Source organism: Dermochelys coriacea, chromosome 11 (assembly GCF_009764565.3).
Source record: "Dermochelys coriacea isolate rDerCor1 chromosome 11, rDerCor1.pri.v4, whole genome shotgun sequence".
NCBI classification, from domain to species: Eukaryota; Metazoa; Chordata; order Testudines; family Dermochelyidae; genus Dermochelys; species Dermochelys coriacea.
The window spans coordinates 69,260,528-69,284,709 of NC_050078.2; the positions used below are offsets into that span (position 1 = coordinate 69,260,528).

Here is a 24,182-nt window from a genome sequence, read left to right on the forward strand (position 1 = left end):
TTTCTCTTTGTTGTCTTCTTGGTATGGTTTATAACATCTGTCAGATTTATCCTTATCTCCTCCCTTGAACATAAAATGCTTATTTCGCTGTGTGTATTCTCTATCCCCATTTTTAATTTTCTTCTCTAAAAAGTGGCTGTAGATGTCCCCCACTTGCCAAGACAAGAGACTGACATCTTCGAGCCCAACCACTGTGCTGGAGGGATCCACTTCTAGGAAGAAGATGGTAGTTGAACTATGATTTTTCGATGTATGGCCTCTTTGCTGAGACTGCCCACAGGGGAGCTAAAACATTGTCAGTACTGATGGTGAGAAAGGCACCGGCCTTGGATCCACCAACTTGGTTCTAAAGGCCTCTGAACAATAGTCAGATGATGGCCACATTTGCGCCATATCACCTTGGCTAGAGTTGGAATCAGTGCCCTAGAAAATGAAAGCACTACATTATTTCACCAGCTCCCCTGAGCTTTGATGGAAATGACAACATGAAAATCTATACCGACATCGCTCACCAGGGTTCTTATTTAGTATACCTGGATGTTAATAGGAGTTCCTGCAAAAGGGGCAGTGAATTTGACCCTGATCCATCATATTGTTCAGAATTTCTGTTGAAAAATATTATCAAAGTGATATTGCCATAAGCATGTGCATATGTATTATATACATATGGACATGAATCATGGTCCTCCTTTTGGTTGGATTGTTAATGAGATGAGTCCTAACACACACGCACATGGATTGGTTCTTGAAAAGTCTTGTTAAAAAAATGCTTTCCTAAAGACCTCTGATAAGACATTGTTCTTGTTCAGAAGGATAGTGTCAAGAATCTTGCCTAAAATCTTGTACCATACATAACCCTTTAATCATCTGAATTCATTGATCTCCTCAGAGTTTTTAGTAAAGTATCAGCTCTAAAAGATTCTGGTTAGTCTATTTTCTCTGTCTAAAAGTAAGAGTCATGACTGAACGCTCTTTTTGTATGTCAGGCATTAGCAAACATTCCCATCACTGGTTTTCAATAAGAACAGGAGAACATCCCCTTTGAATTTCACCGGTTGCAAATTTACAAACTGTTATCATGGTGCCATGCTCTGTGAGTGACACACCTTTAAATCCCAACCCTGATACTGCTGAAAACTGTCATGGCACACTATGGAGAGCGCTCACCAGGTATGATATTTGCATAGGAATAAAAAACAAACAAAGCAGCAGCATCTGGAAGAGAACTTCAGTAGGGTCAGTAGAAGAGTAGTTGATGCCTGGAGGAAAATAAGAACAGATGGGCTGGATAGAGAAGTCAGAAAAAGACCTGGAGGTGCCTCATATGAATCCCAATTCCTGCACTAATTCCCAGCTTCAGTTTCAGTGCCTTTCCTCCCAACACTTGACTCATCTCTCTGTACAGAAGAGCAGTTCATTCATGAGATAAATAACAGACTCCTCAGTCAGTTAGTTTCCTGTAGGCATCCCAGAAGAAGTGTGTCTCTAGGAGGAATTTAAGGCTCTGAGCCAAAGCCCATTCATGTCAGAAAAAAGAATCCTCTTGATTTCACTGTGCTTTGGATCAGATCCTACACAAGATGGGAGCAGCTTTGCAGATCAACTCCGGAAGGGTGTTCCCTGTATAAGGTGAGATGTTGAAGAAAGCATTAAGGCATTTGTAGTCAGCAAGCTTGGCATCATTGGTGAGGCGAGGGGATGTGTGGGTGCTGCAATAAGAGACTAGTGAGTATAAAGGGGCAAGGTTAAGCATGGGTGTGAAGGCAAGAACAAGTAGGTTGAACTTGATGTGGTGGGAAATAGGAAGCTGGTAGAGAAATTCAAAGAGGGGGTGACATACATCAAATATTCTCTTTTCTTCTGCAAAATGTTCATCCTCTGAAAAGCTGAAGAGTTCTTTCCATTTTATAACTGGGTAAAGGTCTCCCATCCCAACAGCTGCTTCCAGTGTCAAATAACATCACATTTTATTACAGTGTCATTTTCAGGTAACGCTAACAACACGGAAGCAAAAGATATACATGTCATGTCTCATTTACTCAGTGCAGAGTCATTTAGGGGCATCTCCTACATTTGCTGATACGCTTCAATCTGAGGCATATGCAGTTGAATAGCTTGCAGTGCTAGCAGCTCAGCATCATAGAAACCAATGTAACTTTGTGGCAGGGAGACATTCTCAAGGATGTGTAAATGAAGGTCTCAATATAGCAGAAGATCTAGCTGTACTATTCCATATAACTATTGGTTAAATTGGGGAAAAACAAGACAGCAATTTTCTTATTGATCCCTGGGCTAGTAGTTTGGGTTTCTTCTGTGTTGTTTTTATTGTTATTAAATAGACTTGAATAAGAAAAGCAGGTAAAAGGAATTGAGCTTCCTGGTACTGCAGATAGAAATCAAAGCAGAGTGGAATGAGGGCAGAGAATTAGATAGAGGATTTCCACCTCCACAGACTGCTTCCCTAACTCAGGATGTGCTGATTTTATCTAATTTGCCAGAGCCACTAGTAATGAGAGTTGATGGGGATTACAGGTTGCAGACGTTCAGACAAAGCGAGGGATGCTTTAATTAGTCCATTTTAGGGTGGAAATGAATTTCCTGGGCACAAATGATTTGATTCAAGACATATGGAGCCCCTTATAGGTGAACAGAAAAGCTTTTTACCTGCCAAGACCAGAACTCAGGGTGTTCTGTATGTCTTGTACAAATTGGTGAGAGAGACGTCACCATGATCTGAAACATTTCATCAGCATTCTGCTCTCATTTAATTTGGAGGAATTCTGTTGTATTCAATGGCATTATTGCAGCTTTCTCCTTATGTGATGGAAAGAAGAGTTTGCACCAGTACCCTCCACCCATTAGTTTAGCTGTTAATGAGGGGATCAGCTGTTTCAGAAGAGGCCCGAATTCAGTGTCTGACAGGTAATCGAATAAAATGATTTTCTAGTGATTTGGCTTTCACATGTGCTTAATTTAGTCATTTTTATTTGTCTTCCCCACCCCTAGTCCCACTCCCTCTCTCCAGTCTATCTAAGGGCATAGCTGGATGGAGCATTAATGTGTGACATGAGGGGGGGAGTAACATCAGCACTCTAGCGTGTAGCACACGAGCTGGTTGTGTGGCCCCTGCTCCCGCTCACTGGAAGTTCCCTAGTGTGCTATGCTGTTTCAAACTAGAGTAGATCAAAGTTCACGATGGATTTTCGAGTGTGCAGCAGCATGGCCCACACAAACACTTGGTGCACGGCATGCTCGATTGCTGGAGATTTCACACACCAGCCTGCCACGCACTAATTCTTCAGTTGCCCTCCTTTTCTGTATGTGTGTGTGTGTCTGTCTCACCTGCATGCACACACTTGTTGTTTTAGAGACCTGAAACAGTGACTTTTCTATTTTTTAAAATATTTCTTCAACTCCCCATTAAAAGGTAAGACAAGTGAGATGAAGACAACTCTCTACCATGTTCAAGGCACACCCTTTAGACTGGTTTCAGAGTAGCAGCCGTGTTAGACTGTATTCGCAAAAAGAAAAGGAGGACTTGTGGCACCTTAGAGACTAACAAATTTATTTGAGCATAAGCTTTCGTGAGCTTCAGCTCACTTTAGACTGGCAGTCCTAAAATGTAACCAGTTCAGTTGGTTCCCAAGTAACTCACTGACTTCAGTGGTATTACTCAGAGCTTCATCTTGGGCATATGCTTAAATACCTTCTTGAGGGTGGGGCTAGAAAATTAAATTATTATTATTATTTATTATTTATATTGTGGTGGTGCTTTGGGGGGCCCATTCAGGGCTCCCGTGTGCTAGGCTCTGTGCAAACACAGAACAAAAATACAATCCCTGCCCCACAAGAAAAGCAACAGAAATTCTTCTTGATTCCGAAAAACATATCCACTCTTCTAAACTGAGGCTGCAACACTGTGAAGTTTCCAGCTTTTGAGCCAGCTGATCTGGCAGCAACACACTCAGGGCATTAGCTGGTTTGAGACTGTGAGTTTACACATGACATGAATGTGCATTTGAACATCATGCAGTCCCTGCCCCCTTCCCGAGAGCAGCCATGGAGCTGAGGTTTACTAGATTCTGCTCTTAACACCAGACTTACTCACAAGAAGACAACAGATGAGCAATGGAACACGATCTGTGACATGCATTCATGTGCCTTCAAACAAAAGCCAAACTGGTGACTTGCTTTAGACCCACTGACCTGTTCTGGGTCCTTTTCATAATAGAGAGGTAAGTGTGACAATGGACAAAGTACAAGCATGGTCCTTAAAATATATAATTATGAGCATTCTCTTTAGCACTTTTTAAAAATATTTCAGACTTTACTATTTTGTCCTACAGGCTAATTTGTGTTGCACATGATGAATGAATGCAGTGAAGTTGTATTAAATGCAGATGTTTTGTCTTATGGCAACGTATAAATGTTACAAATGTTTGAGCTGCAGGAGGAAATGGGCTAATTTTAGATTTGTTCCTAGCCCTCTCCATGTGAATGGTGTCGTTGTGAGCCCAGCAATGAAGTTCACTGTGTTGTAGCAGACTGCGCAGTTCCTGAATGTGTCAACCCAGTCTATGAACCAGAACAGTGTTGTCCTGTCTGCAAAAATGGTAAGAATGCTCTGTATTAAAACTTTAAAGAAGAGATAACAGCAAAATTCTATAAAGGTTTTTTGATTACCTACACGCAGCCCAGAAACTACCTTGCCTGGCAAAGGTCGATGTTTGTTCCTTCTCATTGTGTGTGTGCTTTCGTTATCAACTTCCATCAATGCAACTCAAGGACACTCTTACTCACATGAGTCATCTCATTGAAGTCAATGGGATTGTTCACCCGAGCAAGGATGTGTCCTAAAACTAGTGAGGATCAGTCAAGGTGAGAATTTTAGCTCTCCAGGGGCTAATTCCTGCTTACCTTGCTCCCACACTTAGTCCCACTTGAAGTCAGTTGGACTATTTGCATGAGTAAGGGGAGCAGCATTTGGCTCTAGATTGAGATGACAGGGGTCAATATTTGTCTAAGGTCAATAGGCTGCTCTTGCTCTCATTGAAGTCAGTAGCAAAACTCCCATTGGTTTTGGTGAAAGCGGGGTTCAGCCCTCAATGATTTAAGTTATTATTTGCTACTGGTCAGCGTTTTTGGTGCAAGCATTTATTTTCCATTTACAGATACCCAGTTCACTACTTGTGCCATAATATCACCATAACAACAGCACAGAAAGCGGGGAGCCTGTGTCAGGATACAAAGCATCTTTAACCACTGCGGTAACATGACTGTCATTATGACTTCATTCAGTGAGTTATGCCTATGGGCATTTTTAGGGTGTCATTACACCATCTAGTCAGAATCAGCCACTCAGATCTTTGTTTTGTAAAGCCCACTTTGTAGCTGTATGCGTTCACTGGAGAATGGAAGGGAACAGAACCTTAACCGTAGGCTAAGGGTAATTCAGGTCCTTTCTATGGTATTATTTGTCTGCATTCATTTCTGCTGGTACTTACCTAAATAGCATCTACAGTGGCAATCAGTCTATCCTTGGCACATCTCACCCCTTGAGACATTCTCTTTAGTCATGCATTGGGATAAATCCAGAGGTGAGTCTAAGCAGGTGTAACTTACACTTTCTTCCAGCCCACTTCATATGTGAGTTATACCAGCTTATACTCAGTAAATCATAGGCTCAGTAATACTCTCAAACTCCGTGCTGTTCATGTCCATGTCTTCTTATCAATGTGTAACTTCCACTCCCTACACATCTCTAGAGTTGTCTGAAATGTTTTCATTGTGGCTTTTGGTCAAAAATGAAAATGTTTGCACAAAAACGTCGATGTCAATAAAATGTTCTAGTCTTTTGTCACATCTCCCCCTCTAACCAACCTCCCCTCCCCGCCAAAACTAAAAACAAAATATTTTCAGTAAAATGTTTTGGTAGATTTTTTTTCACCAAAAACTGAAAAATTTTACCAGAAATGGAATTTGGAAATGCAAAACTTTTTACCAAAACCCATTTTTTGACCTTGGGCAAATCACTTCATCTCCTTGTACTTCAGCTTCCCACTGTGTGGAATGGGGATAATGACCCTGACCTCCTTTGCAAAGTACGTTGAGATGTACTGATGAAAAGTGCTTTGTTAGAGCTAGGTATGATTATTATACTCACCCCCAAGCCATTTAAGATCAAGAGCCCAGGTCTGTTAAGGACGGTGGGTTTCTGAGGCAAGGGAGGATGGTGGGGAAGAAATATGGGAGATTAAGGCTCACCAGTTATCTGTCTGTCTATGTCACCTCTTCATTATTATAGGAAACATGATGAGCAGTCCTGTTTGGCATTATTGTTTCTATTGGGCATCTGGATAGTTGGCCTCTCATCTTGGGGGACTGTATCCTGGGACCCAGGGACTCTGAAAAGGTTTGGAGATTGGGATGGATAATCAGCTGAAAACGAGCTCCCCATGCAATGCTGTGGCCAAAAGGGCTAATGTAATCCTTGGATGCATAAACAGGGGAATCTCAAGTATAAGCAGAGAACTTATTTTACCCTGTGTTTGGCACTGGAGCGATGGCTGCTGAAATCCTGTGTCCAGTTCTGGTGCCCACCATTCAAGACAGAGGTTGATAAATTGGGGAGGGTTCCAAGAAAGGCCTTAAGAATGATTAAAGAATTAGAAAACATGCCTTACAGTGACTGACTCTAGGAGCTCAATCTATTTAGCTTAACAAAACGGTTCAAGGGTGACATGATTCCAGTCCATAACTACCTACATGCGGAATAAATATTTAATAGTGGGTTCTTCAGTTTAGCAGAGAAAGGTGTAATATGTAATTAACCATAGAAGCAGTTTACCAAGGGTCAAGGTGGATTCTCCATCGCTAACCATTTTTAAATCATGACTGGATGTTTTTTCTAAGAGATCTGCTCTAGGAATAATTTTGGGGAAGTTCTATGATCTGTGATCTACAGGAGGTCAGGTTAGATAATCACAATGGTCCCTTCTGACCTTGGAATCTATTACTCTATGAAATCCTCGGTACCTTGATTGCAGAAGTGTAGAAAGATATCGAATGTGTCACCTCACCCTCCGAAGCTCTCTGACAAATGCTAAAAGGAGGTTTTGCATCACTTTCCGGAAGAAGCCAGCTACCCATGTTCAGACCAAGCTTTTATTTCTGAAAAGTCCACTGCACACAGTCAATTAAAGATAAGTTTCACAAATGCGCTCATGGATATTTCTGTTTGACAATCTCACTTAACAGAGTGATACAATTTTTTTCCCCACCCAACAGCTTTTGTTTTCCATTAAAGAAAACTATTTCAGTGGAAAGATATGTTGTGATTAAAATATTTCAGCTCAGTCTTACTGCTTGTCTGGTTATTGTTCTATAAAGGCAAATGAAGGAGATTTGGGAATATGATTAAATCTGCAGAGCAGTGTGCAATGCACATTCTCATTTGAAAAGTTATTCCTTATGAATTTAGCTCGAAAGGCCATTATTGTTGGTTAAGATAGAGCCCCATGTCCTTTGCTGTGCTTTCTTTTGTAAGCAGTGTAGCTTGCTTGTATGGGTAACTGTTGCTGTCATTAACTAGAGAATAATTTCCTTTTGATACATTGAGAATGATTTTCATGCCTGTCTTAATTATGTGTTGCCAAGGGCAGAAGTGCTGTGCAGAAGTAAGGTTAATGCAGAAATGTGTTGACTCTACCATACCTGACCTGAAGATTCATAAGTAGCCAATATCAATTCCTTTCCCCTGCATTCTGAACAAGCGGGTCTGGAGATTTACTCCTAATTGTCAAAAGAAATAGAACTGTTATCCTGTGCTTTGAAAAATTCAGTGGAGTGACTGCAAAGCTTGTTGTATTAGGCAGCTTAATTGAGTTGCACATACAGTAGGTAGAGTTAATTGCAAGGCTAAAATTTGGGAGGAAACATTCCTTCTTTCATGTCCAAATTGTCACAGTACATTTTAAGGGTGATGGCTCCAGGTACTGTACAGGGTTTTTGACTAATGATGGAAGGTTACTGGATTCAAGTTCTCCAGGAGTGACAGAATACAAAATTATTGCCCCAAGTTGTTCTTTATGGTCATTTAGACTTTTCCAGATAAAAGTCTGTCAACTATTGTGAACTTTTGTCTCCAAATGATCTTAAACTTGCCTGTTATTATTTAAATCAAGCTTGTGACTGCCATGGTCTGTGATGTCCCTCCTGCCCCATGGGCTTTACTTTATCTCAACAAGAAAACTATCCACTCATTTCACACTAAAGCAAGAGCAGCAGCCTATATAAGCAAATTCCCACTAAGATGTCCCCTGAGCTTTTTTGCCTATGTCTTTCTGCACATGAGAGTGTGTTGTTATTTCTCATCTTGTATTTTGTCACGTGCTCTTGGACCCTTCCATCTCCAACATCCAGCATGAGACTCTACCCACCTTTTTCACCACTACTTGTTGCTAATTATGGGTCAGAATTGCAGCTAGTGTCATTCAGGAGACGAACCCTTGGGTACGACTGAGCATCTGGCCGATTGTCTCCCAATCAGCCAGTCATACTGTCAAATTGGTCTGTCCCCTTGTTTGCTTCTTGTCACCTAACACAACTTCCATTGTTACTCTCACCAAAGGCCTGTCTTGAAGTTGGCGAGTGGAGCTTGGATTTGTGAGTGAGGGACCCAGTCTCAGAGCCAGAGCTCATTATCAGTGGATGGACATACTTTAAAGCTCTTTCTTAAGGATAATTGGGAGGTTGCTCTTTATGATGCCTTGAATCCTCTTGAATACACTCTGGCACCAAGTGCATTCATTTTTTTCTTTTTTTAAGTTTATGATCTTCCAATTCTTTTAATCTGATTTAAGCTGCTGTCCAAGTTAAATGAGTTCTTATCGCCTTTGGATCATGGGGAAAAATGCACAAGATGAGAGAAACTTCCCCATGCACAGAATTGTTTGCCTAGGACCAAGTCCTTAGGACTTGAGGATTTGGCTCTTACGTTTTAACGTTAAACAAGGAGAACAGCTCAGCTATAGACCATAGTCCTCTGGGAAGACAAGATAGGTTGTTTTTTTCCTATGCTGTTTTGAGTTAGCTACAGTGTGATCTTTACCCACTGCTCTAAATTGGCTCTGCTTGATACAGTTCCATGTCAGGTTTGCATCCCATTCACTGCTCTGTGAAAGAAAAATCCAGATGCATTTTAAAATTAAAAGAATCTAGACTGGTTTGGGAAGTGTAGTTGTGAGTGAAAACAAGGAAAAGGCAAAATAAGATTATGCAGTAAATTCCCAGAGGTCTCTATTCTCATGAATTATGGGCACTATTTAAAAATTCTTTCCCAAAATAATGTTGACATTAGCAAGAATTCATCACTGGGGCTTTTGTGGCATGCCTATGTCACAGAAATTAATTTAAAAATCCAATAAATGCAGCCCTAGACTAGTTAACATTTTTCTTCACTAATGTGTAAAATTCTTTTCAGAGCAAAAACTTTCTCACCCACTTACATGCACATTAATGCGGTTGCTAAAATATTAGACTGTGCCCTGGCATTTTTATTTTCAGGAGAGATGAGCAAAATAAGCCTTATACATTTCTGATTTGGGCTCTGGCTTTCACTTTAATTTAATTTTTGTTGCCACTAACCCTCAAGAAGGTAATTAGTTACACACAACAAAACAGATGAAACCTAACACATCTACAATGAAATACTTTCTGGCAACTGTACTTATTCATTAGCTGCATAGACTACGGGTGAGATTCATGGTAAAATACTGGATAGGATAAAGATGTTTCATAGACAATCTGTCACCTGAGTCTGTAATTAAAGTTTTAAATTATCACAGTTCATACAGATTTTAAAATACAAAGTCTGATCCTTTCCTCTGTACGAGGAAGAGTCCCATTGATTTCAGCTGGAGTTTTACCTGGGCAAAGAGGCCAGGATCCGGCACAGTTATTATGTACATTTATTTTAATAGACTATAAATATTAAAAATTTCCTCATCTTTGAGGGCATGGGCACAAATTAATGTAAATAATTTATTTCCTTGCATAGAAATCCACATTTCACCTAAGCTTCTTTCTTAATTTACTTAGAATATAAACTCATTACTCATTATTTTGGAGTTTGTGTTAATTTATCATAGAACCATAGAAGATTAGGGTTGGAAGAGACCTCAGGAGGCCATCTAATCCAACACCCTGCTCAAAGCAGGACCAACCCCAACTAAATCATCCCAGCCAGGGCTTTGTCAAGCCTGAAAAGCCTCTAAGAAAGGAGATTCCACCACCTTCCTAGGTAACCCATCCCAGTGCTTCACCACCCTCCTAGTGAAATAGTTTTTCCTAATATCCAACCTAGACCTCCTGCACTGCAATTTGAGACCATTGCTCCTTATTCTGTCATCTGCTGTCACTGAGAACAGCCAAGCTCCATCCTCTTTGGAACCGCCCTTCAGGTAGTTGAAGGCTGCTATCAAATGCCCCCTCACTCTTCTCTTCTGCAGACTAAATAAGCCCAGTTCCCTCAGCCTCTCCTCATAAATCATGTGCCCCAGCCCCCTAATCATTTTTGTTGCCCTTTGCTGGACTCTCTCTAATTTGTCCACATCCTTTCTGTAGTGGGGGGCCCAAATCTGGACACACTACTCCAGATGAGACCTCACCAGTGCTGAATAGAGGAGAATAATCACTTCCCTCAATCTGCTGGCAATTCTCCTACCAATGCAACCCAATATGCAGTTAGACTTCTTGGCAACAAGGGCACACTGTTGATTCATATCCAGCTTCTCATCCACTGTAATCCACAGGTCCTTTTCTGCAGAACTGCCGCTTAACCAGTCGGCCCCCCAGCCTGTAGCAATGCATGGGATTCTTCCGTCCTAAGTGCAGGACTGTGCACTTATCCTTGTTGAACCTCATCAGATTTCTTTTGGCTCAATCCTCTAATTTGTTTAGGTTACTCTGCACCCTATCCCTACCCTCCATTGTATCTACCTCTCCCCCTAGCTTAGTGCCATCTTCAAACTTGCTGAGGGTGCAATCCATCCTATCAGCCAGACCATTAATGAAGATGTTGAACTAAACCAGGCCCAGGACCTCTAATTTTCCCTCTAATTTTTGACATCTATGTGCGGAATGTATTTTGTTATGTGCACCAATATGGAGGTGACATGTGACACATATCATTCATATTGGTGTACATAACAAAATGCATGTAGTGGGGTGGGGCCAAGGGGTTCGGAGTGTGGGAGAGGGCTCAGGGCTGGGGCAGAGGGTTGGGGTACGAGGCTGAAGGGTTTGGGATGCAGGCTGCCCAGGCTGCAGTGGGGAAAGAGGACTCCGCCCAGCCCTCTCTCACTGCAGCAGCTCAGGGCTGGGGGAGAGGTGCCTCTCCCCGGCAGCAGCAAGTCTGGGTCCTGTGCCTGTAACCACTAGTCTGTTGCTGCAGGGCTTGGAAGGTTGAAAAGATGTTATTTCCCATGGTAGAAGCCTGCACATGATTTCTTTTAATTTGGGGAAGATGGTGTGCCTACAGCAACTACAGGAACATGACAAGTTGGAGGTCTGGGGCCCAGTGGCAGGGAAAGTCCGAGACAACTGGAGATCTCCATTTGCTGCAGTCTTCCTCCACTTTCAGATGAAGATCCGAGGACTCTTTTTTGCCTGATCTAACATTGAGGACTTGGGGGATTGAACGGAGCTTTGCCTGGGACCTCCCCTCAGACCTGTTTGCCTTGGGAGACCCTACCAGGAACATGAAGCTCCTGACAACTTAGCTCTGAGGATCATTGGAACACGCTTGCCCCTTCATCACACCAAGGTGACAGCCCCCAAAGAGGTGAACTGAATTAATGTACATTAGGAATAGATACCTTTGGAAATTAGGTTGCTTTAGAGCTCAGCATACAATTTCTGGGGTAAAGGAAGCAAAATAGCATTCGGAGGCCTGGTGGAAGATCACACCTCTTACAGAACTATTAGTAGCCCTTTTTCTTCTTCTTAACCCCTTTCTTCTAGCATAAACATCTTGAAGACACTAAATATTTGGTCAGGTTATGGGCACACAGAAAGAGATGCCATTTAAAAGGCTAGGTAGTAGGTGGCAAATTAATTTTTCACTGGGGCTGTGGCAAGACTAAAGGGAACAGATAGAGAATGTCCTTTACTTATTGGTATCCCTTGACTCTTCTATGGTGTTTGAGTCCAAGGTGCTACCTGGGATGGTATAATCTTCAGTCACTCTGGAAGCCTATTTGCATACACTTAAAGCCATAGAAGAAAACAACCATTTATGTGTATGCCAGCCATAACTATTGTTAGCAATGAATGGGTAAAACCCAGAAGAAAGACTGGGCCAGATCTTCATCTGGTGTGAATTGCAGTCAATGGAGCCGCTTTAATTTACAACAGCTAAGGATTTGACCTATTGATCTGCTTTAACCAAAAATGTGTGGACTAGTTTGGTAGGAAAAGAACTGATCCAGAAAAGAGAGACTGAGTATTTGGGAAATCTGCAGTATATGCTAGGATTCCTTGCTGTGATAAGAAATACAGGTTGAGAAAAGCCCCTGGGACAACTTTGTTGAAACTTTGTGTAAAAGCTTGGGAATCACTGTTAATCCTTTACACTGAGAAGAGTCTTCAGATTCCACCATCTCCCTATCTCCAGGGCAGTGTTTCTGGACCGTGTACCTCAAGCTCAGGGCTTGGGAGCATAGGTACACTGACAGAACAGGAGCAGTTCAGAAGGTACTAAAATGAAAGCAGGCATGTCATTATTATTCCCAGGGCAATCAAATCATCACTGTAATTTAGAAGAGTATGAATGATGTTTGTATCCAATTATGCTACTGCAAACCATTTGGCTGCCTTAGAGACCTAGGACAGATCCTCAACTGGTGTAAATCAGTGCAGCCCCATTGAAGCTAATGATCCTACACTGATTTACACTAGCTAAGGATCTAACCATTGAATCTAATGTCTATGACTGAGAGGCAAACTATGAAAGATGTTCTATTGGTAAAGTTTTCTGAAAGAATTACAGAAGGGTTTACTTTGCTCCTCCACAGGGTTTGGATTATTAGTCATAGCTGTATGAAAAGAGCTGCCAAGGCTGGTTTCATGTATTTCTAATTTAATGAATATTTAATGCCTCTTATTGGTGCCTACTTATATGTAGAACAGAGAACGTGTAAAAGGGATTGACATGTCGAATAATTGATGTCTGAGGTGCTCCCTTTACATGAAATAGGGAGTTTCTAGCACAAAGAGAATAGAATAAAAATATGAATTAAAGATTAGAGCTAAGTGAGTTTGGGAGAAATTAGAATGAAAAACGCACTCAGAAGTTTTCTCTCCATGTTTCCCCTGCCCCCAACCTTCCATCCACTCTGATTCCCTGGTACAGTCACTAATTTCAGACCTGGGGCTTTTGTCTTGTTCTCACTCGTCCACCCACACACCATTTAGAATTAGATCATTCCAGTAATCTTGTTCTGGACATTATCATATGTTTAAGCAGCGTGCTTGGTTCTTAAGCTTGCAGAACCCCACTGGCTCGTTTAGTGGGCTTTGAAACATGTTTTTAAGGTGCGTCTTTCATCCCAAAGCCTGACATGCTCACCGAGGAAAAGCATAGTCTCCCAGGCAGAGCAGAAAGCTTGTGAACTTTGTGGAACTGGTTTGCCAGAGGGACCCGCAATTTCTAACAGCACTTCTTCCTGCCCTGAGAAAAGATTGGCAAGTAAGTTGTGGAGGTGATGCTCCTTTGCTGCAGGTGAATGAATGTGGTTAACTTTGTGCTAAATATATGTGCAAATATATGCAAGTGACAATTTTCCTCTTCATTTTTTTCTTTCCATCAGCTCTTAACATGCCAAGCGATTTGCACTTTTTGCTGCAGGAATTTAATTAAGTGAAAGAGACGCCTCCTCAGCATTCTGTTCCAAAACTGACACCTTGACACCGACCACTTATTGCAGCGCTGAGAGGCTGAAAACATGAAAATAAAGCACACAATGAAATTGGGGTGGGAAAGAGAGACAGTTCCAGCATGGCAACACGGGGAATTCCACACCATTGCTGCTCAAAGGCATGCCAGTTGCAATTCATCATCGTCATTGATTTCGCTCTAGAGCGTTGGCCCAACCCCTGGCCCTTTTGGTTAGCTCACATCATCCTCTGCTCCCTGTGGGTGTTTTCATCTTCTCCGTTCTCCAATAAGTGGTCGGTGTCAAGGTGTCATTTTTGGAACAGAATGCTGAGGTGCCTCTCTTTCACGTAATTGAGTTCCTGCAGCAAAAAGTGCAATCAGATGGGCACGCTAAGGGCTGATTTAAAAAAAAATCAGAGGAAAACCTTTTACAAGGTTGTAGTGAATTCCTCCACGCTTGTGCTAAGCAAAGCTGGGCAAGATTCAGATGCCTGGCCTTGGCCATCCTAATGTGCGTATAAAAACGTGGGGTAAAGAAGAGGGAAATGTTTTCATTTGGGCTTCCCATGGAGGAGTGTACAGGTCCCCAGGAGCCTGCAGACTCTTCCTGCAGGCTTCACCAAGTCCTTGCTTGGGAAAAGCTCTTACTGAAGTCATAGGGAATGGTAACTTTTATTATATGACCATGGTAGCCTGGTATATTGAGGACTGTGTTGGAATTGCAAGCTATCACTTTAAGAGTTGTGAGTGTGTGTGGTGGGGCAGGGGGGGATTGCTGGTCCCATTTGCAGGCGAGGGGGCTCTGTAGGAAAGCCAGCAATTTTAGGTCTCAGCAGTCAGTCAGCAGCTAGCCAACAGAGAGTAAGGCAAGGTGAGTTTTAACTCTGTTTTAGGATGCAGCCTGCTTTGGTTCTCTCTGGTTATAGCTACACTGCAGTTAGGAGTGTGCTTTTTATCTAACTAGCCCAATCCTGCGAGATGTAGGGCCTCCTCCTCTTCCATTACACCAGGTGGGAACTGAGGGTACTTGCAGGATTGGGCATCTGGCAGGATTGGATCCTCAGAATATATTTGGGAAAAGACTTTTTATTATGCGCCATGGCAACTGTGCTTTAATTACATCTTGCCCAATTAAAACACATGAAAAATGACAGGAGATGTAAGTTTCAGAATTCCTGTTTAATATCGCCTCTGTATTTCTGAATCTCATTAGCCAAAGTCACGGCATTTACCAGGTTTCTAGTTTCTCACTTGTGATGCAGAACAAAGCAATGACCCTCCTTCCCCCTCTCATCTCTTAGCATAAAAAAAAAAGACTCAGAAACTGGGAGCAAGCAATCCCCCTGATTGATTCCTCATTCTGTAGCCGAGCAGAGTGGAGCAAATCTATTGCAGTCAATTTGCAGTGTTTCAGTTCAGGAGGAACACAATGGATCTTTTAAATTAATGGGTTTGATTATACAGATCCTTACCCTGCAAGCCCTGGCTGCTAGTTCTCAGAGGGCCCAATCCTGCAAAATGAGACTCTCACAGGTAGCCGTTCTGCATTGGAGCACCTCTTTGAAGTCAATGGGACCCTCCCAGGAGTAAGGATTGTTGGCGGGAGTAAGGTCTGCAGGATCTGATGCCTCATTGTTAATCCCCAGTAAGTGAGAAATAGAATGCATGCTGACAGTGGGGCAAAATACCAATTTCAGTACAGCATAGTAATTGCAGATATACTCATTGGGTTACAGATCAGGTCATCAGATGCCAAAAATTAATGAAAGAATTTAGTTTGCCTTTATTTGACACATTGCCGTTGATTTGCATAGGGCTCTTGTGCCTGATAACACTGCAAACGAAGATTCGAGAGAGAATTTTTGGTTACTTTTCAAGCAGTGTCACACAAACAAGAAATGCATTACAGGAAATGATGAGCAGTAATTATAAAGGAGTAGGGAAACCTGTGATTAAAACCAGAAACCTATCGGTTATACTGTCAATTACCTTTATTCACTACATGCAGCACAGAAGCCACCTTTTACAACTGTGTTTTTTCTGAGCTGGTGTATACTAGCATAGCTCCATTCACTCCAGTGCAAATACACCAGTTTATACCACCTGAGGACCCAGCCCTGTGTCTGATTTTATAATAGCTTTGAAATTAAATAGTAAAAGCTGAATTTCCAGGGCCGGGTCCTCAGCTGGTGGAAATCAGCATAGTCAGCCAATTGATATCAGCTGCAGAGTGGGTCCCTAGTGGTTAGCTCCCCTACTATTCAGATAGGTGGGACCAAGGGGCTGCCTCTCCAGACCAGAGGAACGCTGTATTGATTAATACACTGAAAGGCTGCAAGACAGAATTTCAGCACGACACCCAAAGGCTTTTCCCTTTATGCTGTGCAGAAGCCAGATCCACTGCAGGGCTAAAAATAAGCTGTTCTTTTTTTCCTGCTGGAGCTGTCTGACATGTCCAGTCTTAATACTACCAGCGAATAGCAGGGGGAGGTGAAGCAGTAGCCCTGTGTGGTGGAGATAAGAAAGGATAAGACAGGTGGGAAAATGGGAATACCCTACCATTTCATGACCTACATAATGCAGCGCCCGATGGCATCAACAGAAATTGCATTTTAATGTCAAAAGCTCTTGGTTTTGCAACCCATTCTGGAGAGGGAATTCACAGGAGTCTGGAAATGCAACCTTATAACAGCAAAGCTCAATTTATTGATTTTGGTTTAAAGTGCGATGGCTATTTAGCAAAAAGAAAAGGAGTACTTGTGGCACCTTAGAGACTAACAAATTTATTAGAGCATAAGCTTTCGTGAGCTACAGCTCACTTCACTTTGATGTTCCACTCAGAACTTCACAGTGGCAGCAGGGATACAACTCAGAGCATCCTGTTTTGAAAGCCCAGGACCTTACTACCTGAGTGAAAGTGGATGCTGCTTAGGCCTGGTCTACACTAGCCGCGATAAATTGACCCCCGCTGGATCGATCGCTGCCCGCCGATCCGGCAGGTAGGATAGATGTACCCTTAGACTAATAAGACCAGTTGCAAACAGAGAAGCAGCTCTAATGCCATCCCATAGAGGGTAGTGGTACATCCACATAGGTACTTGCTGTAGGGCCTGGTTTCTCAACCTGCCGGTCCCAAACAGCTCCAGAGGGGTTGCAATCTAACCTCCCATTCTTTAAGGCTAGATGGGGGGGAGGGGGCACCTGAAATGGTGGGCAAGGAGTCCAGCAACATTTTCTGCTGTGACCTGGTATCACGCCGTGGAAAAGGTTGAGTTCCCACTGCTCTAGTGCAACAGCATCCTCACAACAGAGCAATGACCTTTTAAAACCAGGCAGCGCCTCTTTAGGAATCTGCACACTGAATATTAACTAAATCCCTGAAGTTCCCAATGACAGATGGTGCTGCCCAAACCCAGCCGTTCTCTGTTACGCACAGTAGCAGGTATCTGAATGCGTGTAGGTCCTGTTATTTGCACTTAGTGTGATCTCAGAAATGTTGCCTGCTCCTTTCCCTTCTACCCCAGTGCCAGGCTCACATTTGATCAAACAAAAGCTCCACTTCTAAATTCAGGTTAAATAAATCATCAGTGTGTTGTGAAGCCAAAAATGAGATTGGAGGAGACAGCTGGTAATTGGAAGCACTAACAATAACCAGGCTTGGCAAGTCCAAGTGTGATGCTATTCGACTTCCAGATATGCAACAGCAGACTGGATCAGACATTGCATTCAGCAAACAGGCAGTCGTCTCTCAACCTCCAAATTGCCTTATTTAAAACAATAGCACTTAAAGGCATTGCACCTTTTGCATGGAGGATGCTGAAGTTTAGAGTAATAGTGATGCACTGCAGCCTAAGTCTTATTTACATTTACATCTCTGGCAGCATAAAGGGGACTGAGCACAAATGAGAATCAGGCCCACTGTATATTTTCAAGGACAGCTCCTTAGGTTTGAGCCCTGGCTAAATGTATTCCTATATAACCATGGGCTAGATCCTCAGGTGGTGTAAATCAGTGTGTCTCCCCGGCACACTGGCTTCCACTGTTTAAGGCTATGTGGATTGTCCTGGGACATAGTTACTGAATGGCACAGTTACACAGGAGAGCTTACAGCAAACCGGCAGTATGTGTATGTGCTGATTTGACTGCAGCTTTGTATTTTAGCCAATAATTGTTTTAATTGGGGAAGGTGACACTGGGGAATACATGGCAAAGTTAGAATAGCACCGTGTTGATCTACTGCAGTGTTTCTCAGCTGATGGGTTTCAATCCGCAAAGGGGTCACAAAAGGCTATTAGGGAGGATTCGCAATATTCTAATATTCAAATTCTAAAGCAAAGAAAAGAAAGTATCCAGCATCTCTTTGGGGGTGGCCAAAGCCTTCAAAGTTTGTGAGGTCAACTTTATTAGTAACTGTACTAGTAGCTCCGCCCCTTTCATGGGCATGGAGGCAATTGTCTCTGACTAGCTTGCTCCATGACCCCCTGCGCACCTTTACCCATCAAGGTCAAGTATTCTGTGTCAACCTCTTGAAACACTTAGTGTACATCTACATTGCAATAAAAGACCTGTGGCAGGGCTATGGTTGTCCGGGTCAGCTGACTCAGGCTCGCCTGACTCGGGCTAGAGCCCCGGCGCTGAGATCCTACGAAGGAGGGTGTTCTCAGACTCCAGGCTCAAGCCTGAACCCAAAAGTCTACACTGCAATGTATAGCCCTGCAGCCAAAGCCCTGCAAGCCCAAGTCATCTGAGCTGGGCTCTGAGGCTCGGTGCCAAGGGATTTCTATCGCAGTGGTAGCATACCCACAGAGAGAGAAATTATACAGGCTTGTCATTGTCATAATGAATGTCAGGGGTTGGGGAGCCGTGAAATGTTCAACTTTGAATAAGGGGTCACCAACCAGCAAATGTTGGGAAACATTGATCTATTGGAGCTTGATGACACCTTAGGGCTAAAAAGATCTCCATGCCATTCCATTCCAATACAATGGTAGTGAACAGTTGACTAAACCCAAGAAGGTCTGTCTGCATTGAGTTCCATCCGGGGCCCCATTCACTCAGGGGCTGCACCTTGTCCAGTCATTTACACTGGCCATGGAGATTGTGCAGAGTGGGTGGAGAATGTTACCAAATCAGAAAGGTACCATTTTGCACATATATAAATGGATCCATAAGGGGTAAGGCTACAATATATCTGGCCCCTTATCCTTTGTAGGCAGCTTCTTGCAACATGAGCTACTTGGACTTGATGAATGACCCTAGGCTTCATGTTCCCAGGCCATATCAATCACTTGTCCAACATGTCATATTTTGCAGTTGTGCATTTCACCCAGAAGTCCCTGGTTTTCATACTTTCCCCAGATTAAAACTGCAAGAGCAATTGAGGATTTATGTCCCACATTCTGCTGGAGAGTTTTTTTGGGGCAGAAAAAAAAAACAAAACAAAAAATATCTGCAACATCAATAGGAGTGACTTTGTCATTGATACTTTAGCTTTTAAATGTAGCCAAGTGTGTCTTGTATTGTGGACCATGTTTTACTTCTTATTAGAGCTTCTGATAGAATCTCACTGGCATACAGCCCTCTGACAATGGCTCTATGCAACTCAAAAGATGCCATTGGACTCTTTGTTTGAGTGTATTTCTAGCTAAAAGATTAGCATTTAACTGCAGAGAAAGGATTTTATAAAGCGTAAGGTGTTTGCTCATCAGCATAGGTGACGGTTTCATGTCACAAGGAGGAAGATGGCAAAATGAGATTCTAGATTAGAAAGCTTGACATTGAAGCTAGTCCAGTATAGCCCCCATGATCATTAGAATGAATTGCACAGCCCGGCAGGGATAGACAACACTCCACAGAAGTATTTAGTCTCGCTGCCTGATTGCTCACTTGTGATACAGTGGTTAACAATCCCGTTCTGTAACATATGTAGCTGACACTTTGAGAACCTGCCATTTATTAAGAAGTTCAATCAGGCTGCCCAGCAGCAAAAGTCAGCTTCCAACCGGCTAGGCAAGAGTGGCCAATAGCAAATAAAAGCCCATGGCACAGTTTTATCACCCAGCTCTGGTCAGATCCTTTTAATTAAGGCAGAACAAAATAGAGTTCAAAAGGGCTTGTTACCAGCAGAAGAGTGACATGACCACAAAGAAGAATCACCCTTGATATAAATAAGAACTGAAAATAAATACAGTATATAGAGGCGGCTCTATGGTTTTGGTGTCCTAGTATGAAGAGACTTTGTTTAATTGTTATTCCCCCACCACGACCATCACCATCACCACGATGCTTCAATCAGCACGTTGGGTTCCAAAAATAAGTCTGCTTGCCAGCATGGCCAACTGCAAGATCTCAAGGAAGGCTTTCCTTAAAGTGATAGCATGACATGTCTTTCAAAAGAAATGTTTCACTGGTTCAGATGGCAGCAATCCTTCTTTAGACAGAGATGGTTTTGGTAACAACTCTGTGGATTCTGATCTTTGGTGCAATCACTGGCAAGGAATAAAGAGGAGAAGCAAAAAGAAAAGAAACCAAATAACCAGCGCAACTTCTGGGGCTGGCAAGTTTTCATCTTCCAAGGTCAATGCTGATTTCATTTGGAAAGTGTTCTGCTCTTTTTTGCAGTTTTGGCTAGAGCAGCCACCCTAACCATATGTACAATGGCCATCTGGAAACCTGTTCCTCACTTTAGTGAGCATTACATCAATTTGCCTTGAGACTGTGTTTACTCCCTGGCACTGCTGTTTCTTTTCAGCAGCTGCATGCACTGCTTCCTACTCTAGTTTACTCCAGATTCTACTAATATCCAAAACAAAAAGTGGTAACATCTATAATTCTCCATGGGGGAGGCAGCCACGTACTGAGGACAGAATAATATACAATAAATAATAAATAAATCAATACATTTGTTAGTCTCTAAGGTGCCACAAGTACTCCTTTTCTTTTTTGCGAATACAGACTAACATGGCTGCTACTCTGAAACCTGAGGACGGAATGCTTCCCCCAGTGTTTCTTGATAATGTGTACCCTTCTTTCTTTTTGCAGCCATGTAGTTGTTGAGTTCTGCTTTTGTTACATGCATTCAAGACTACAAGACCCTGTTTCTTTCTCCAGCTTAGGAAATGCTCAGAGGTATAATCAGGTCCTTCCACAGTATTTAATTAGCCATAATTAAAGGCATCTACACAAAGCACAGGCTTTTCAACGCCTATTCTTGTGTTCCACTGCTAATGAATTAAGTAATTAATTGGCATTGAAAAAATACAATAGGAAACATCAATCTTTTAAAGTGACACATTTTTTAACCATTTTGTTAAAGCACTAACTTGGTATCTAAGAAACACAAGATAATTTGTTATAAGGGGAGTGAAACTCCTCACAGCTTGAGTGGATATTGTTGTTTGCAATGGCATGGTCATTTCAGAATAGCGATGGAGTCAGTAGGGGCTTTACCACAAGCCCTGTGCAAGGGGTATCTTGATGTTGCAGGAGCAGCCAAAGATGTAGATTGTTCCCACCTCACACCCCAGGCCAGTACCTAGTGCAGTGTACATACTGATGCATCTGTACTGAATTGCACATCGGGGCGGTGGGGGGGGGGGGAAGCCAAGGCCATTTTTGGAGTCCTGTCCCCCCACCTATGCTGGGTGGGCAATGTAGTGGGCCCATGGAAGGCCCACTACACACTGACACCAGAACCATGGGGGCCACGAGGCCATGCCCCTCCCCACACATTTTTTTAACAAAAGAAACACAAGAGCAGAATTCATGTCCCACACAGATTTTTTCCCCTGCAAAATAATAGCTTCTTCTGCGGAGGTGCTGCAAATACACCTTTCACCCACCAGGGGCTTTTGCACCACTGCCCGTGGTTTGGGTAGGAAGTCCAAAGAAACAAGGGGACGTGTTCACCCCCTTACTTCCCTGCACAGCCACAATCTGGCTTCATGACACTTCTTTCCTCACCACTGACAAAGCATCAAAAGTTTGGCTAAATATCAAGCTGGTCCAGGGACTGGGGCGCTGTCCTTAGATTCAGAAGAATTGGTTTCAATTCCCTGCTCTGCAAAAGATTTCCTTAGGCAAGTCACATAGGCCCAGCTCCTCAAAGGTATTTAGACTTAGACATTGAGTTCAATGTACATTAGGTGCCTAAATAACTTTGAGGATCTGGGCCTTGGTCTCTCTGTGCCTCAGTTCCCCATCTGTACAATGGGGATAATAGTACTGCCCTGCCTCACAGGAGTGTGGGTGAGGATAAAGGTGCTCTAATACTGAGGTAATGGAGGCCGTACAAATGCCACAAAAATATTTGAATTGGTTAATGTGGTTGAGCCAAGAATAAGTTCTCAAGCAAGAAAAAGATCTTGAAGGATTCTAATAATAATCTGAAATCTATAAAAGAAACATCATAGGGGGAGCCTGATTCTCCACTGCATTGCAACTTGCGTAATCATTCATTACTATGCAAACCAGGTATAAAACTCCACCAGCTCAGAATGGGATCACTTGTCTCCCATTCTGCTCAAGTCCAGATGCCTACACATCGACGAATCAGCCCTTTTGCACTTCGTGGTGCCCAAAAGGACTGGCACACATCATTATGCCCAGTTCCCAGTTGGTGATTTAATTCAACGCAGCGACTCCCCCTAGAAAGTGGCATATGCTCAGTTTATTTGATCAGCAACCTGACTCGCTGCGCGGCATTCCAATCCAGCAATATACGAAGGTCATAAATCTCATTAATTGCATTTAAATGACAAGGCCTTGTGGTGGAAAAAATAAGTTGCATTCTTACCGAAGTCTGTTTGCTACATTCGCCAGCCTGAGGCAAAATAGACCCTGAACCTATTCACTTGGGGTACCTGACCATTTGCGTCCCATTGATGTCACTAGGCATCTTTCCACTGATCTCAAAGGGCTTTGGCTCAGGACCTTGGAGTAAAACCCACCACCAGCCTGACTAAAAGGACTTGGCACGGGGAGGGCAGGCAGGGGGGGAGTCCTGTTGTGGTTGTGGCGTGTGGGTTCTTCCACCTTCAGACCACAAAGTGCCACATCCAGGCCACTGTTGCAACCCTACTGTGTTAGTATCATCAGCCCATGTGCACCCTTCCATGACATGTTTGGCCTCTTGGATAGGGTAGCCAGGGTGTCATCATTCCTGGCCTGACCCTTCCGTCTCTCCAAATTGCACAAGAGGTGCAGACGTCTGCATTGGCTCACAGCATCCTGCCTCCCTCTCATTCCACAGTGGAAATGAGTCAATTCTAGAGTGGTCAGAGCTCAGGGAGCCAGCTGAATGACGGGTGATAGGCAGGCAGAGTAAAGAGTGGCACTCATTCATTTCAAGCTAGTGTGTGTTTCTCTGAAGTGGCCTGCACTCCAGAAGACATGTGTTAATCAGCACACATTGTGCTCTTTTGTATTCCCATGCAGTACATGTTATTTGTGATCCCCAAGCTCCTGCTATCTGTACTGACGAGAGAAGCGCCTCAGCTGCGAAATGTTGCAGATAGATTCAGATGCGGAGCAGAACTTTTCCAGAGTTTGGTAGATGTTTGGAACTGGAGTTCGTCATCTCTAAGAATTGCCCTAAAACTCTGGACTGTCTAACATTTTAACTAACATAGTGATGCGTATTCTGAAGCATGTAAATATTGAGGAAATCCATGTACTTCTCATAGTAGAAGGGTTATTATGTATTTATTTCCTTGAATTTGTTTTCCCTCCTAGGACATCACTGTCAGAAATTTAGAGTCCCAACATAAATTAAGAAAGTACATTTCTTTCGTTCTGTTTATTCACTTCCTTGCTACTTCTCCACAGTCAGTCATTTATAACGGGTCTCCTCAAACACACTTAGGCACCTAACTCCCATTTATTTTACTAAAATCAATGTGTGAGGCAGCTAAACATCTTTGAGGATCTGAGCCCCAGTCATTAGTGCAAATCAGTGAGAGTCTACTGTCCTGGGAGACCTGCAGAGGTAGGAGGGAACTTGCTTTATTTAGGCGCCATTCAAAGCCCTTCAGTGGGCACCTTTCCACTAACTTCAGTGGGCTTTGACTCAGACACTAAGGCCCCGATTCTGCGAAGTGATGTGTGTGAGCAGACCTCTGCACACGAGTTGCATTGGCGCCAACAGGGCTCTCTGGGGGAGCAGGGCTTCAAGTGCATGCATTGAAAGACCGTGGAGAAAAGAGTTAAATTGCAGTTGGCAGTTATATTTACATATCACTCATATCTT

At 42.9% G+C, this 24,182-nt stretch overlaps 1 protein-coding gene across 2 annotated transcripts in view; it reads left to right on the plus strand.

Annotated features, from left to right (window-relative positions):
- VWC2L (von Willebrand factor C domain containing 2 like) overlaps positions 1–24,182 on the plus strand; it is a 127,915-nt gene that overhangs the window by 29,942 nt on the left and 73,791 nt on the right. For both annotated transcript variants that reach the window (XM_043505703.1, XM_038422551.2), the window contains exon 3: positions 4,484–4,613. In XM_043505703.1, the coding sequence (XP_043361638.1) occupies positions 4,484–4,613 (130 nt within the window). The remainder of the gene's footprint in view (positions 1–4,483; positions 4,614–24,182) is intronic.